At 37.1% G+C, this 13,093-nt stretch overlaps 2 protein-coding genes across 2 annotated transcripts in view; one reads left to right on the plus strand and one right to left on the minus strand.

Moving 5' to 3' along the window:
- LOC134746317 (structural maintenance of chromosomes protein 1A) overlaps positions 1 to 5,458 on the minus strand; it is a 32,966-nt gene extending 27,508 nt beyond the window's left edge. Inside the window, exons 1-7 of the mRNA XM_063680712.1 lie at positions 5,320 to 5,458; positions 5,063 to 5,183; positions 4,790 to 4,889; positions 3,686 to 3,834; positions 2,750 to 2,918; positions 2,122 to 2,334; positions 962 to 1,090 (exon numbers count right to left, since the gene is read on the minus strand). Of these exons, the coding sequence (XP_063536782.1) occupies positions 962 to 1,090; positions 2,122 to 2,334; positions 2,750 to 2,918; positions 3,686 to 3,834; positions 4,790 to 4,889; positions 5,063 to 5,183; positions 5,320 to 5,431 (993 nt within the window). The 5' untranslated portion in view covers positions 5,432 to 5,458. The remainder of the gene's footprint in view (positions 1 to 961; positions 1,091 to 2,121; positions 2,335 to 2,749; positions 2,919 to 3,685; positions 3,835 to 4,789; positions 4,890 to 5,062; positions 5,184 to 5,319) is intronic.
- A 544-nt stretch (positions 5,459 to 6,002) lies between these two features.
- Positions 6,003 to 12,092, plus strand: LOC134745804 (transmembrane protein 222). Its single transcript, XM_063679893.1, has 4 exons — positions 6,003 to 6,234; positions 6,552 to 6,762; positions 8,143 to 8,273; positions 11,114 to 12,092. The coding sequence occupies exons 1-4, from the start codon at positions 6,101 to 6,103 to the stop codon at positions 11,190 to 11,192; spliced, it is 555 nt and encodes a 184-aa protein (XP_063535963.1). The 5' UTR covers positions 6,003 to 6,100; the 3' UTR covers positions 11,193 to 12,092.
- Positions 12,093 to 13,093: the final 1,001 nt, after the last annotated feature.

Genomic DNA, 13,093 nt, shown 5'->3' on the forward strand with positions numbered 1-13,093 from the left:
CAACGTTGCGGATCGTTGGCTTGCATAAAACAGCAGAGAAGATGGGTTGTTCTTTCCATCAGTGAGACACAACGGGTAAATTAGCTTACGCATAAATGTGAAAATTAAAATTCTTGAAACTTTATTAAGAAAGAAACTCAATTTGATGGTTCAGCAAGTATGCTCGACATTTGGACTTAAAAGTGTTAAGCGATTTCAGTGCACGAATCGGCGGCGGAATCAAGTTCCAGCACTTCGTGGCAGCATATCTAAAGCTGCCACGAAACACTGCTGTCTGGTGAGGTGGATAGACAAGCTGAAGAAACCTTTCAGGCCTAACCTCGTTGGACCTGTAATTGCGTGACCATAACAGCTTGTTGTACAGGTAGGATGTTACACCAAGTTAACTCTGCACAGACTATGAGAGTGTGGAAGTGCCACCATTAACCTAGAATTCCTCGGGAGTCGGTGTAGAACTGTAGACTTACGATCGCTTTACAATAGTGATCGATATGACAAAATTTAGCTAATCTACATTGTAGTAAAACATTTTCTAGTAGATATTTTTCCAAGTATGAGGATGAAGAGATAAAGATAACACTTCAATCAATGCAATTATGGGAAATATCATATTAATGATGTTCCATATGTTTTTAATAGGGTTGTTTCCTATAGACAAAAGTTGTTTCATAAAATCTAGGATAAATCACATGTATTTTGCACTTACAAATATTTTATTTAAAATCAACCAAAACTCAAAAACATAAAAAGAATTAGATTCATCGTGACGTAACAAAATGCAAAGTGACAATTTCTTCTGAGATTTCATAAAATATTTGACAAGTTATATTTCACGTAATCTTTAAGAGGTCAAAACTTAAAAGTGGCTCCAAATGGTTCGTCTAATATAACACAATGCCTTTGCGTCGCCAGTTATCTTCTTTTGAACTTGGCTCGACTCTGCCGCGTGTCTAGACGTTACCTGGTGAGCCTCGTGCGCCTTGCGGGCCTGCTCCAGAGTCTTGGCCGCACTTTCCAGCTTCTTCTGCGTGTGCGTCACTCGCTCCTTGGCTTTGATGAACGTCGGCCGTTTCTTCGATATCTCCGCTTCCTGGGAACATCATTAAATTCATATTTATCATAATACTGCAGCGCGTCGACTATGTTTGCTGAGGCGCGAACTGATAGCTTCGACGCTATCTGGTGTAAGAAAACGGCCTCGCTATTAAGTAGGGTACGTGGGAGCAGTAATAGCATCTTACACATGATACCTAATAAGCTTGATAGTATTTTAATGTGGAAATTTTGTCAAAGGACAAAATCTATGTTTATTATTAAGTACTAACGTAGGCAAGGATTAACTAACACTCATTGGACCATTTGTTGTCTTGAATAAAATAAATAAAATATACACCTTATTTTTACATAAAAACCGGACAAGTCCGAGGATCCCGTACAAATTTAATTTTTAGTTTTTTTTAAATGTGATAGTTAGCAAACGAGCCGCCTGATGGGAAGCGGTCATCGGACCCTTGAGAACCCTAAATACCCGCTTGTTGTTGTTTGTCGTTATAGCGGCAACAGAAATACATCATCTGTGAAAATCTCAATTGTATATTAAGTAGGGTACGTGGGAGCAGTAATAGCATCTTACACATGATACCTAATAAGCTTGATAGTATTTTAATGTGGAAATTTTGTCAAAGGACAAAATCTATGTTTATTATTAAGTACTAACGTAGGCAAGGATTAACTAACACTCATTGGACCATTTGTTGTCTTGAATAAAATAAATAAAATATACACCTTATTTTTACATAAAAACCGGACAAGTCCGAGGATCCCGTACAAATTTAATTTTTAGTTTTTTTTAAATGTGATAGTTAGCAAACGAGCCGCCTGATGGGAAGCGGTCATCGGACCCTTGAGAACCCTAAATACCCGCTTGTTGTTGTTTGTCGTTATAGCGGCAACAGAAATACATCATCTGTGAAAATCTCAATTGTCTATCTACCACGGTTCATGAGATACAGCCTGGTGACAGACAGACAGACTTCATTTGTGTCAAAAGGCTCTACGTGTGCCAAATGTCCAGAACACCATTGTTCCGTGATGGGAACGACAAACAACTGTTATACCAACCACTTCTCTGATCTCCTGTTCGATCTTGGCCAGCTCTCGCTGCACAGTGCCGGACTCCTTTTTCTTGTCTTTCATGGAGTCCTCCGCTTTCTGTCGCTTCTTCTCCACCTTGGTGAGCTCCGACTGCTTGTGCTGCAAGTCTTCTTCGAGGTTCTGGATCTCCTTCTCGTTGTGGTAGAGGTGGAACAGCTGGAGCTCTACTTTTTGTTCTTGCTGTGAAATAATTTGCAAGTTAATCTAGTAGCCTTACCACGACTGCCTTAGGGTGGTATTTCGCATGTACAATTTTTTAGGGAGCGTTCAAATACAGAGTTTGATAGGATAATTATCAATGATTGTTATTTTGATAATTATCGTGATTTTTATGCCTGATTATCAATTTGATAATAACCTAAAATTTACGAAATATAATTAGATTGTTACATAATGATTATCTTATATGTCAGTTAATAAAAAAAACTAATCAATATTAGGTCAGTTCAAAAATCTTTGAAATATGCGTTACGTAATATTTGAAAGCCCCCTTAGCAGTGTCAAACTGACTAGCCCGGCTAGCCCGCCTGCTTCCCTACACTACATCTAGCTTAGACAAGAGTCTAACAGCCTACAAATTTTCCTTACAACTCACCAGTTCCTCCTTAAGCCTGGTGTACTTCTCAGCTTCTTCCTTCTCAAACTTGGCTTCCTTCCTCTCGGCGGCCACTCCTTTTTTCTTCTGGTAGCTGAACTGCGCCTCCTCGTCTGCGCGGTTTACTTCTGCGCGGCACGCTTCATATTGTTCTTTTAAAACTCCAGATCTGAACAGAAGCAGTTATTAGTTTATTAACTGAAATAGATGTCATATATTAAAGAAAAAGTGACGTAGTCCTCAATCCTCCAGTGGTCGAGGGCCGGATTTGAACCGGCGTCTTTTGCAATCCGGGCTAACGCCTTGAAACCCTAGGCCACCCCGCTACGGTGGAAGCGGTACCAATTTCTCAACTATATGCCATCTTACTAAGACGAGGCATCTTTGACCAACTCTTAAGGGCAAGCAGTTAACGCTTGCACCTCTGTTATTAGTGTTAATTTTTGGCTTGGACAACTACTCGAAACAGTACTTTAATTAACCGAGCATTAGTGAAGGGCTCCGTTTCAGCTTGGGCAAAAATGCTTTTGTACGTCCGGTTCGGATGTTCCCCTCTACAGGTCGCAATTCTCAACTGATTCTTGTGAAATTTTGTGAGCAGGTCCGATAATTAAATAGAATTTTTTTTGTTGATTCTGATATTGAAAATTTTTCAAAATGGCGGAGCGGATTTATTCAGTTTTAAGTTATGCTAGCGAGATCTACAGCTCACAGAGGCACTAGTGCTAAATGTCGCTGAATGCCTCTAAAATGTGTAAACAATCAAGCGGAAAATTTCACCAGGGTCACGCTACTTACAGTAGCTCAGTTGGTCAGTGACTCTAATGGTGATTCAGAAGGGCATCTTGGGCACCCAGGTACGATCTTGGTTGAAGCAACAAGTTACCCTTTTTCCTTCAATACAAAAATGACATGAATGATATCATGACTTCTTACCCACTGATTTCCTCAAACAGTGCAGTCCTTTCCTTAGGATTCTTCATGGCGATGCTCTCAACGGCACCTTGGAACACGAGGAAGTTCTTGGCCTTCACGTTGATGCCTAGGCGCTCCAGCTCCGCCAAGTAGTTGCTCACCGACACTGACTGTGCAACGAGTTGTTTTAATCCATTAGTGCCTACCTACACCCACTTTTAGGAACCCACTCTCTTTCAAATGCAGTAAGGTCAAGGGCCTGACACTCTTTGATAGAGAAAGATAGTCTTATTGCAATTCCTATAAGAGGAAAGAGAAAATAGTGCCATGCTTTGTCCTTATCACCGACCGGGTTTTTTTTCATGGTCGGGTTATGGCAACATAGGTAGGAGGCGATGGCGAAATACCGAAATATATAAGAGTGAAACAAAAAAAGGATTATGCTGCCATACATTAACCTGTCAATACATGAATATGTCTTTCTCTTACCCCTGGTCGCTCAGTTTCATGTCTATAACTACTATACTATGTCTATGAGTTTGTAAGAACTATTATATAATCTGTGCTATGAGTAAGGTAGAGTTACAGTAGAAAATCGAATCAAATAAAACAAGTATACCCATGGTCGTTACATATGACAGTTCAGTTTTATATGGAGTAGCTGTCACGTAAAATATTTGCAGATTTTTTTTTTTAAGTTTAGCTCATCTTTTTATCTAGAAATGTAACATTTAAGTAATAAAACTATTGTAGACACATATTTATTCAATTGTGTCATGTTCAAACAAAAGGTACCACATTGTCGCTTGCTATAAAGACGCTCTGACAGGTTTTTCGTATAAAGATAAAAGCAATTTTCATTCTTATGGTAAGCGACAATGTGGTATCTTTTGATTGAAAACGTCACAATTATTTTTTTTAATTAAGCCCAAACAGAAGATACATTTTTATCTATACTTTTCTCTGCAGTTTAGTTAGTCTGTAGAATAATGTATAAAGCTTAAACAGTGATCATTACCCAAATAAATGTCCTTACCAGGATTTGAACCCAGAACCTAAGCTTCATTGGCAAGGTAACTACCGGCAGGTACTAGACCAGTTGTCAAATAATAAATGTTAACTTACTTGGCCATCAATTTTGTGGTCAGATGACTGCCCGATGACAGATCTCATAAACTGCTTCTCGGTTCCATCTTCAAGCTCAAATGTAGCTGTCACAGAAGCACTAGACAAAAGATAACAAGTTTAGATGTGTTGTACCTAGCTAATTGAATTATTTAAATCCCTGTTACCAGTTATAAATTATAATGGCTATGAATGTTAACATCTGAACTTTGTTGTATTTAACAAGAGAATGAGACCTGTGATGAGATGGGAAGTAAATGAGACTAAACTTACCTCCTAGAGACAGGCTTGTTGATAGAAGCACCGTGAATAAGGTCACTCAAGCGCTTCACACGCAGCAAAGACGTCTTTTCTCCCATCACGAAACTAACGGCGTCCATAAAATTAGACTTGCCTAAAAAGATACATCAGTTCAATCATTCAACGTGTCGTAGTAATTTTATAAAATGTAATAAGTGTTTCAATGTAACCAAATGTGTAGTTGCTAGTCTAAACGCTGTTTACAAAATGTAAAGGGACACAAAACGTACCTGATCCATTGGGGCCAACTACTGCTGTAAACGACTTCAGAGGTCCTATCCGGTGCTGGCCCCGGTAGGATTTGAAATTCTCCATGTCTATATACATGAGGAACGCTGGCATCTTGGATGATCATAAATGTGTGCTCACGTAAATAGAAAATACACAATTCACAAAATTAAAGCGCCAAACATTGTCCACACCATTGACATAAACAATACATGTCAAATCAAAAGAAAAAAGAAAGTAACTTTTTTTTTTACCGTTGACGTTGCCAGTGGTAAAAACTAGGTGTGTTCCACTTTGCGATCACGTATTTTATGTTCGAGAACAAGTAGAAAAAAAAATTCGTGTTATATAATATAGTTAGTCAAGCAAATCTTGTCAGTAAATAAGAACAAGAAAACTTTACTCATCCTTTTCTTTTGGGTGCTAGTACTAGTGTAAGACAAAAATAGTATGATTCTCTCTGTCTATGTTTGAAATGAGACAGTCCCTTGACAGACTATAAAATATCCTATCACAAATATCAGTAGAAATCAAGTTTCAATTTAAAAAATATATTGTAAATTTATATTTGCAAACTATACTTTAAAAAAATTATGTCGAAACAAGTTTCGTAATTTGTCCGAATGAAATCATTGCCGATACGAAACGGAACGGAGCTGTCAAAGTTCAATTACTTCAATTACTTGATTTGATTCTATTTATCGACTAGTGTTGATTCTTGACTTCTTGTTTATAAATTGTAAGAAAATTTATTCACGCGGCTATCCAGTACGGGAGTCAGGCATGAATGTTGACCGCAGCCCGGAAAGCCCAGTAGATTTGAGTGATCGCGAGCAAGCCGTCCTGATGGATCCTATTGACCACGAACGTTGTCGCTATCCATATTGTATAGTTTGGACTCCCATTCCGGTTTTAACGTAAGTATTTAAAGACTTTAATTCACTTCGTTTTTATTAGTTAAATAATTTTAATGTAGTAAGGACTTCATCTCTTTCAACTTAAACGACTTACACACAAAAATAAATGAAGTATCAGTTTTAGTAACAAAAGTTATTTGCACATGTTGTGTTCTGGTTTTGAGTCTATTTTAAAATTGCATTATGGTTTATAGTTTTTTTTACACTTATCCAATATGCCCCGAAGTTGGCCTGTGTTTTTTTTTAACTACAATAGATAGTTTTAAAATTGAACTTTTTTAGATTATTATATTGTATAATTAACTTACTTTATTCAGGTGGATGTTCCCGTTTCTGGGTCACATGGGCATCTGCACATCCAGCGGGGTAATCCGGGACTTTGCCGGTCCGTACTTTGTGTCTGAAGACCTGATGGCCTTCGGGAATCCAACCAAGTACTGGCAGCTGACACCAGCTAAGGCTCACAATGGGCAACCTGGGTGGGATGCTGCTGTTCATAAAGCCTCAGAGATTTATAAAAAGAGAATGGTAAGCTTAAAATTTTGCTTTATCATTATTATATTATTATTATTATATTGTTTAATACACTAGCAGCTGAAAGCTGATGCGTGTATATCACTGCACTTGTTTTTTTTTTTACTATTAGGTCTATTAGTGTTCATTTTGTTAGTTGTTTTAAGTGTTTGTCAATTATCTTAAAAGTAATTAAATAATAAAGAAAATTAACTTAAGAAATAAAACTATGTAAACGGATTATATTGCGTTTATTGAATTTATAATACATCCTGACGTTTCGAACTACTGATGCATGATTGAGTGTCTGTCCGAAGTATTTTTTTATTATAAAAAAAATATATACATATATTGCCCATGAGGAAAGGGAAAAATTTAAACAGCGTATTCCTGACTATATTTAAAGTTAAAAATGTCATAAAATGTTTGCTGGATTCGGCTTTGTTTTTGCAAAATATCCATTTTTGTGTAAAAAAGTTTGAGTAAATCACCAGTATAAAACACCTTGTTGACGTATTAACCGTCAGAATATTTGAATATTTTCTGTCAACGCCCTAAGGCACTTTTATACTAGAGAAGCAAACATTATGTATTTATTATGTATGAAAATTAAAAACAAATTTAAAAAGCATAAAATAAAACTATGAAAACGGATTATATCGCGTATATTGAATTTATAATACATCCCGACGTTTCGAACTCTTTACAGCGTTCGTGGTCACCCGTTGACCACGAACGCTGTAAAGAGTTCGAAACGTCGGGATGTATTATAAATTCAATATACGCGATATAATCCGTTTTCATAGTTTTATTTCATGAGTAACTATCGCGGTAACCGAAGACAATATTAAAAAGCATAATTCGACCTTGGTCCATATAACATTTATTACTCCTTATGACCCCACGCTGACGTAAAGGATGCGCTCACACAAGCTCTAAAGCTCAAGTGGCAATGGGCAGGACACATCTCAAGGTGTACAGATAACAGATGGACAACATTAACAACAAAATGGAAAGGACCATTACCAGCGAAGAGGAAAACTGGAAGACCTGTCAAACGGTGGACTGATGACATAGTAGAGGTTGCCGGGAAAGACTGGATGTACAATGCCAAACATAGATATTTATGGAACAAATGGGAGGAGGCCTTTACCCAAACGGGATCCATACCCCAAGAAAGAAGAAAAAATAACAGAAACAACAACAGCATAAAAACATATTTTAACCAAATTTAAAAAAAAAAAAAAAAAACTAAATAACGGAAAAGAGTATGGAAACAAAGAGGCTATAATAATAATAATAATAATGACCCCACGAATGCGTGGTTCAATTTTTTCCCTTTCCTCATGGGCACCGTGTATATTTTTTTTATACATGTGTTTGTTTGAATTCCAGCATATCATATTCTATGACAACTGCCACTCTCATGTGGCAATGGCGCTAAACCTCATGGGCTACGGGGGCTGTAAGAACTGGAATATGGTGAAGCTGGCCTTCTACATGATACCCTATTCTAAATATGTCAGGTATACAAGCATTTTCACTTTAACTTATACTCTAACCCTAGAGGAGCTTGCAGATTATTATGTTAAGTATGGGCATACTTGTACTTAACATGATTTTCTGTTTAAAATAATGGATGAATCAGTTTGTTATCATTTTTATGGTATAAAATAAGTAAAGTAAAAACCGGACAAGTGCGAGTCGGACTCTCCCACCGAGGGTTCCGTACTTTTTAGTATTTGTTGTTATAGTGGCAACAGAAATACATCATCTGTGAAAATTTCAACTGTCTAGCTATCACGGTTGATGAGATACAGTCTGGTGACAGACAGACAGTCTTAGTAATAGGGGTCCCGTTTTTACCCTTTGGGTACGGAACCCTAACTAGTAGAAAAAGTAACATTTATTAATTTTAAACTTTGTAGCAAATACAAATAAATGGTACTGTGTTCAAGTAATCAGTTTTTCCGCCACGGGTAGGAAAAGGCTCACAGCGCTAGCACTCTAATTACCGTGCGAACGAGTTTGGTCGGTGGAGAGTTGGAGACGAGGCATTGTGGATGTGGCGTCCGTACATTTGCCTCGGGCAGGCATTTGTTGTGGTGTGGTGATTTTTTAAAGTCGTAATTAAGTGTAACTGGCGTGGCATCTTTTGACTCGAATCTGCATTTCCTTGATGATGTTTTACATCAGTGTTTTTACATTATATAATAAAAATAAATAAAAATAGCCTTTATTTCTGAAGTTTTGTAACAATCTACTTAAAAATATACCTTATTTTTCTCTACAATTATATATATATTACTATTTACTATTTTCAAGTTCCCATCGACAACTTCAGCTTGTCCTCCGACATAGGCCTCTTCCAAGTCCTTCCAGGTATCGTGGTCTCTTGCTTTCCTGGTCCAGTCCACTCCGTCTATCCTTTTAAAGTCATCCGACCATCTACGAGAAGGCTTTCCTCTCTTCCTTTTGTGCCCCCTTGGGTACCACTCTATAAGGTCTTTTGTCCACTTTTCTAGCCCTTCTCTGATGATGTGGCCGGTCCACCGCCACTTCTGTTGCTTGACCTTTTTACATTATAAGTCAATACTTATTTTACTTTTAAAGTTACCGTTCTAAGAGACAATAAACTACAGAACTCAATAAACCTAAACCAATCAATACATAATTAGTTAACTAACTTTGTATTTTATCACATAACATTGTGGTTTAAATTAGAATGTATATTTGTTGAACTTACGCCATTATGAAAGTGCTACTATTTATTTTAATTGTCCCGTAGTTATAAGGACGTGACCCCTATTGTTTTAATGTCTGCTGATTAGTTGATAACTGATTACGATTACGTGCTGTATGATTATTAACAGGGGGGTGTCACTTCGCAGTTTAGGTACATTTGGCCGGCGCGCCTCCCGGGCAGGAGTATGGCAATAGGCTGCCGCTCGACTCGCGCAAAATTGAAAATACATAATGCCTTCGAAACCTAAATCTATAGATATTGTTCTGTTTACGGATGTCTGAATAAACGGAAGAACAAGGAAGCAGATTTTTTTTTTTTTTTTTAAATTTCGGACTATATTTACCGACATATTTTCAAAGGAATAAGTACTTCTGTGGCGTAACTACTTCCGTGACAATCAGACATACTATCCGGATAAAAAAACTATGTTTACAGAATCAACGTTTGTAATTCCTACATATTTATTTTAAAAATAATAAATCAGTAGGTATGGGTACAAAAACTTGTCAAGCAATTTTGCTTGCAGGCGGCGAGTGTAGGTATAATTTTATACCTAAATCTGACTTTTGTAAAGGAATGAATTTTCTGTACGGTAGTACCAAAGATAGATATAACTCCGTAATAGATGGATACAGTCTAAGGAAAAAACGTGCCTCGAAATTCAAGAAAATTTGATTCTCGTTCAGAGGGCGCTACTAGCTTTGGCTTACTGTCATATAGATGGCGTTGATGGTTTCGTTTGTTATTTAACAATTTTAACGCATATCAGTGAAAGAACATGGGTCAAAATCATAAAAATAATTAATGCAAATAAAAAAATCATTTATCCATATTTAAATACATTTTATCGTATTTTTATAAATATTTATTTTTAGTTTTAAAGTGTGTTGACAGATGGCAGTGAATTTACTGGGGTTACAAAACTTACTATGACAGTACCGCTCTAGTATAAGTTACTCTATGGTAGTACTATTAGTTATTCTGTGTTAATAGTTCAAGTCTATTCTTTGCTCACTTTAGCCCACGACTTCGTCTGTGTGGTATGATGATGATTGATAAAAACCGGCCAAGTGCGAGTCGGACTCGCGCACGAAGGGTTCCGTGCCATTACGGGAAAAACGGCAAAAAAAAATCACGTTTGTTGTATGGGAGCTCCACTTAAATATTTATTTTATTCTGTTTTTAGTATTTGTTGTTATAGCGGCAACAGAAATACATCATCTGTGAAAATTTCAACTGTCTAGCTATCACGGTTCATGAGATACAGCCTGGTGACAGACGGACAAGCAGACAGCGGAGTCTTAGTAATAGGGTCCCGTTTTTACACTTTGGGTACGGAACCCTAAAAACTATCCTTTTTCCTTTTCCGGGCTTCAAACTATCTTCTTAATTCTTACCAAGTGGTTGAAGAAGTAAGAACATTCACAGAGAGTTACTTTCGCATTTTCTAATACAAAAGTGTTTTTTTTTTAAGTAAGTCATTCGATAGGTCATTAAAAATAACATTAAAGAGCGTTTTTTGATGTAGTGAAGACTTTTAGAAATTATCACTCCGAAAGTGAACAATGGTATTTTATTATTCTTGCCCTCGAATGACTTGATATTTTTCTTTTTTTTCAGCCTCGGAGCCTTCGTAAAGACATGGCTGCCGTTCGTGATCATCGTCGCATTCATCTGCACACTCGCCGCTCTCATATAGATGTCTACTTAATAGCAGGGTCTCCTCACAGTTCAAGGAGTGTCGGCCACAAGCACTTAGATAGGTTCGTGTCCAGAATTAGATAGAACTCTTCAAAATATTTAATAAAAATAAAATGATTTGTTCCCAAAAAGTGTAGATGGCAGCACTATCTCTCTCGCATATTAAAAAAATAATTTGATTTGTTTCCAAAAATGTGTAGATGACAGCACTATCTCTCTCGCATATTTAATAAAATAACCATCTTTCTCGCTATATCGTAATCCTGTAAGGGATTCGGATAGGATGTGCAGGCACGTACTGCTCGCCCAGCTTTTTTTTTAATGATGTATATGCGTATACTCGAGAATTTGCCAGGCCGGGTGACCGGTTACTGCCGTTAGTCGCGTCGGCTGAACACGCTGGAGGGTTTGGTCACTTTTCTTCTTTAGTGTTCGAAATTATCTAAAACAATTGATTAAAAGTGTAAAATCTAGTTCTGGATATGGGTATAGTGAGTATTCCTCTCCGAAATGCATCTAAAAATCGAAATAGGTAGTATCTTTTTATTACGGTGCACCACTTTTATACAATGAATTAGGTATTTCTAAATTAAAAAGTGTGGTAAGTGTTTTTAGTATTGCCTCACCTGAAAAATAGAACATCAATAGTACATGTCTGGACTAATATATGGTACAGTTGCCATCAGATATATCGGAGCGGCCGAGGTGTTCAGAGATATCTGAACACGCACTCTAACGCCGTGACTGTTGAATCCTGTTTGGAGATCACTGATGATTTGTGGTATTTTCTATAAAAAGGGACCTTATTGTCGATAGCGCTTACGCCGCACAGCGTCGCGCCGCGTTGTATTTATATCGGAGCATCGTTTATAATGGCGTAAGCGCCATCGACAATAAGGTCCCTTTTAAATATATTAATAACGGGTCACTCACGTGTTTTAAGTCGAAAACGCTCGACATGTTTCACTCCGTACCGAGTAGCGTCATCAGGAGCTTGCGTCGACGGTACGCAGTGAAACATGTCGAGCGTTTTCGACTTAAAACACGTGAGTGACCCGTTATTAATATATTTAATATGTCTATGTCTCACGGAAGTTTTGTTAAGGTCCCTTTTTATAGAAAATACCACATTTATGTGATTTTTACAACTATGATATAATTATAGGATGAGATCCAATCCCATCCCTTAGGTAAGTTTGTGGTGCAAATTTTTATGGTTAGATAAATTATATTTTATTTTGGTACACTAGAAAATCATTTAGTTCTCAGGCCTATTTTAACAATAGGCATAACTCATATAATAAGAGGTGTGTTTTGGTATAATTTATCTTAATTTTATGTACAACCCGGTCACAATATCTGTGCACCTCGCTGGAATGTGGCGCCTCTCCCGCTTCCCCTGTCACCTCTCCGCGCACTCCCCGGTGCGACAGTACGGTTAGCATCTTCGTTGCCGCTACACCTCCACATTTCTCGAAAAAACTTTTTTTCACACCGTACCCAGACCGCCGATATGACGTCACGAGGTCAGGTGCACAGATATTGTGACCGGGTAGTACAGTACTATATGCGCTTATTTTTTAAGTAAAATGTCATCATCATATTGCACACAAGCGATTATTCCATAAAATGATATTTAAAAAAAATTTAATTAATATCGAAAGTATGTTACCCAATGAGTAAAACCACGTCAATAACTTTTTTTTTATAAAATTAGAAATATCCAAAATATTAAGTTTAAACTCCCATTTCAAGAGCATTTATAATGATGACATTTTCTTTTTGGTTACATTATGACTATAACAAAGTAACAAGCACTACGAGAATTGAGACTACAAAGAGGAATATATTTTATAATTTATTTTAATTAATGTTTTATTTGTTACTTGTTGATTGATC

This window comes from Cydia strobilella, chromosome 12, assembly GCF_947568885.1.
Source record: "Cydia strobilella chromosome 12, ilCydStro3.1, whole genome shotgun sequence".
Classification (NCBI taxonomy): Eukaryota; Metazoa; Arthropoda; class Insecta; order Lepidoptera; family Tortricidae; genus Cydia; species Cydia strobilella.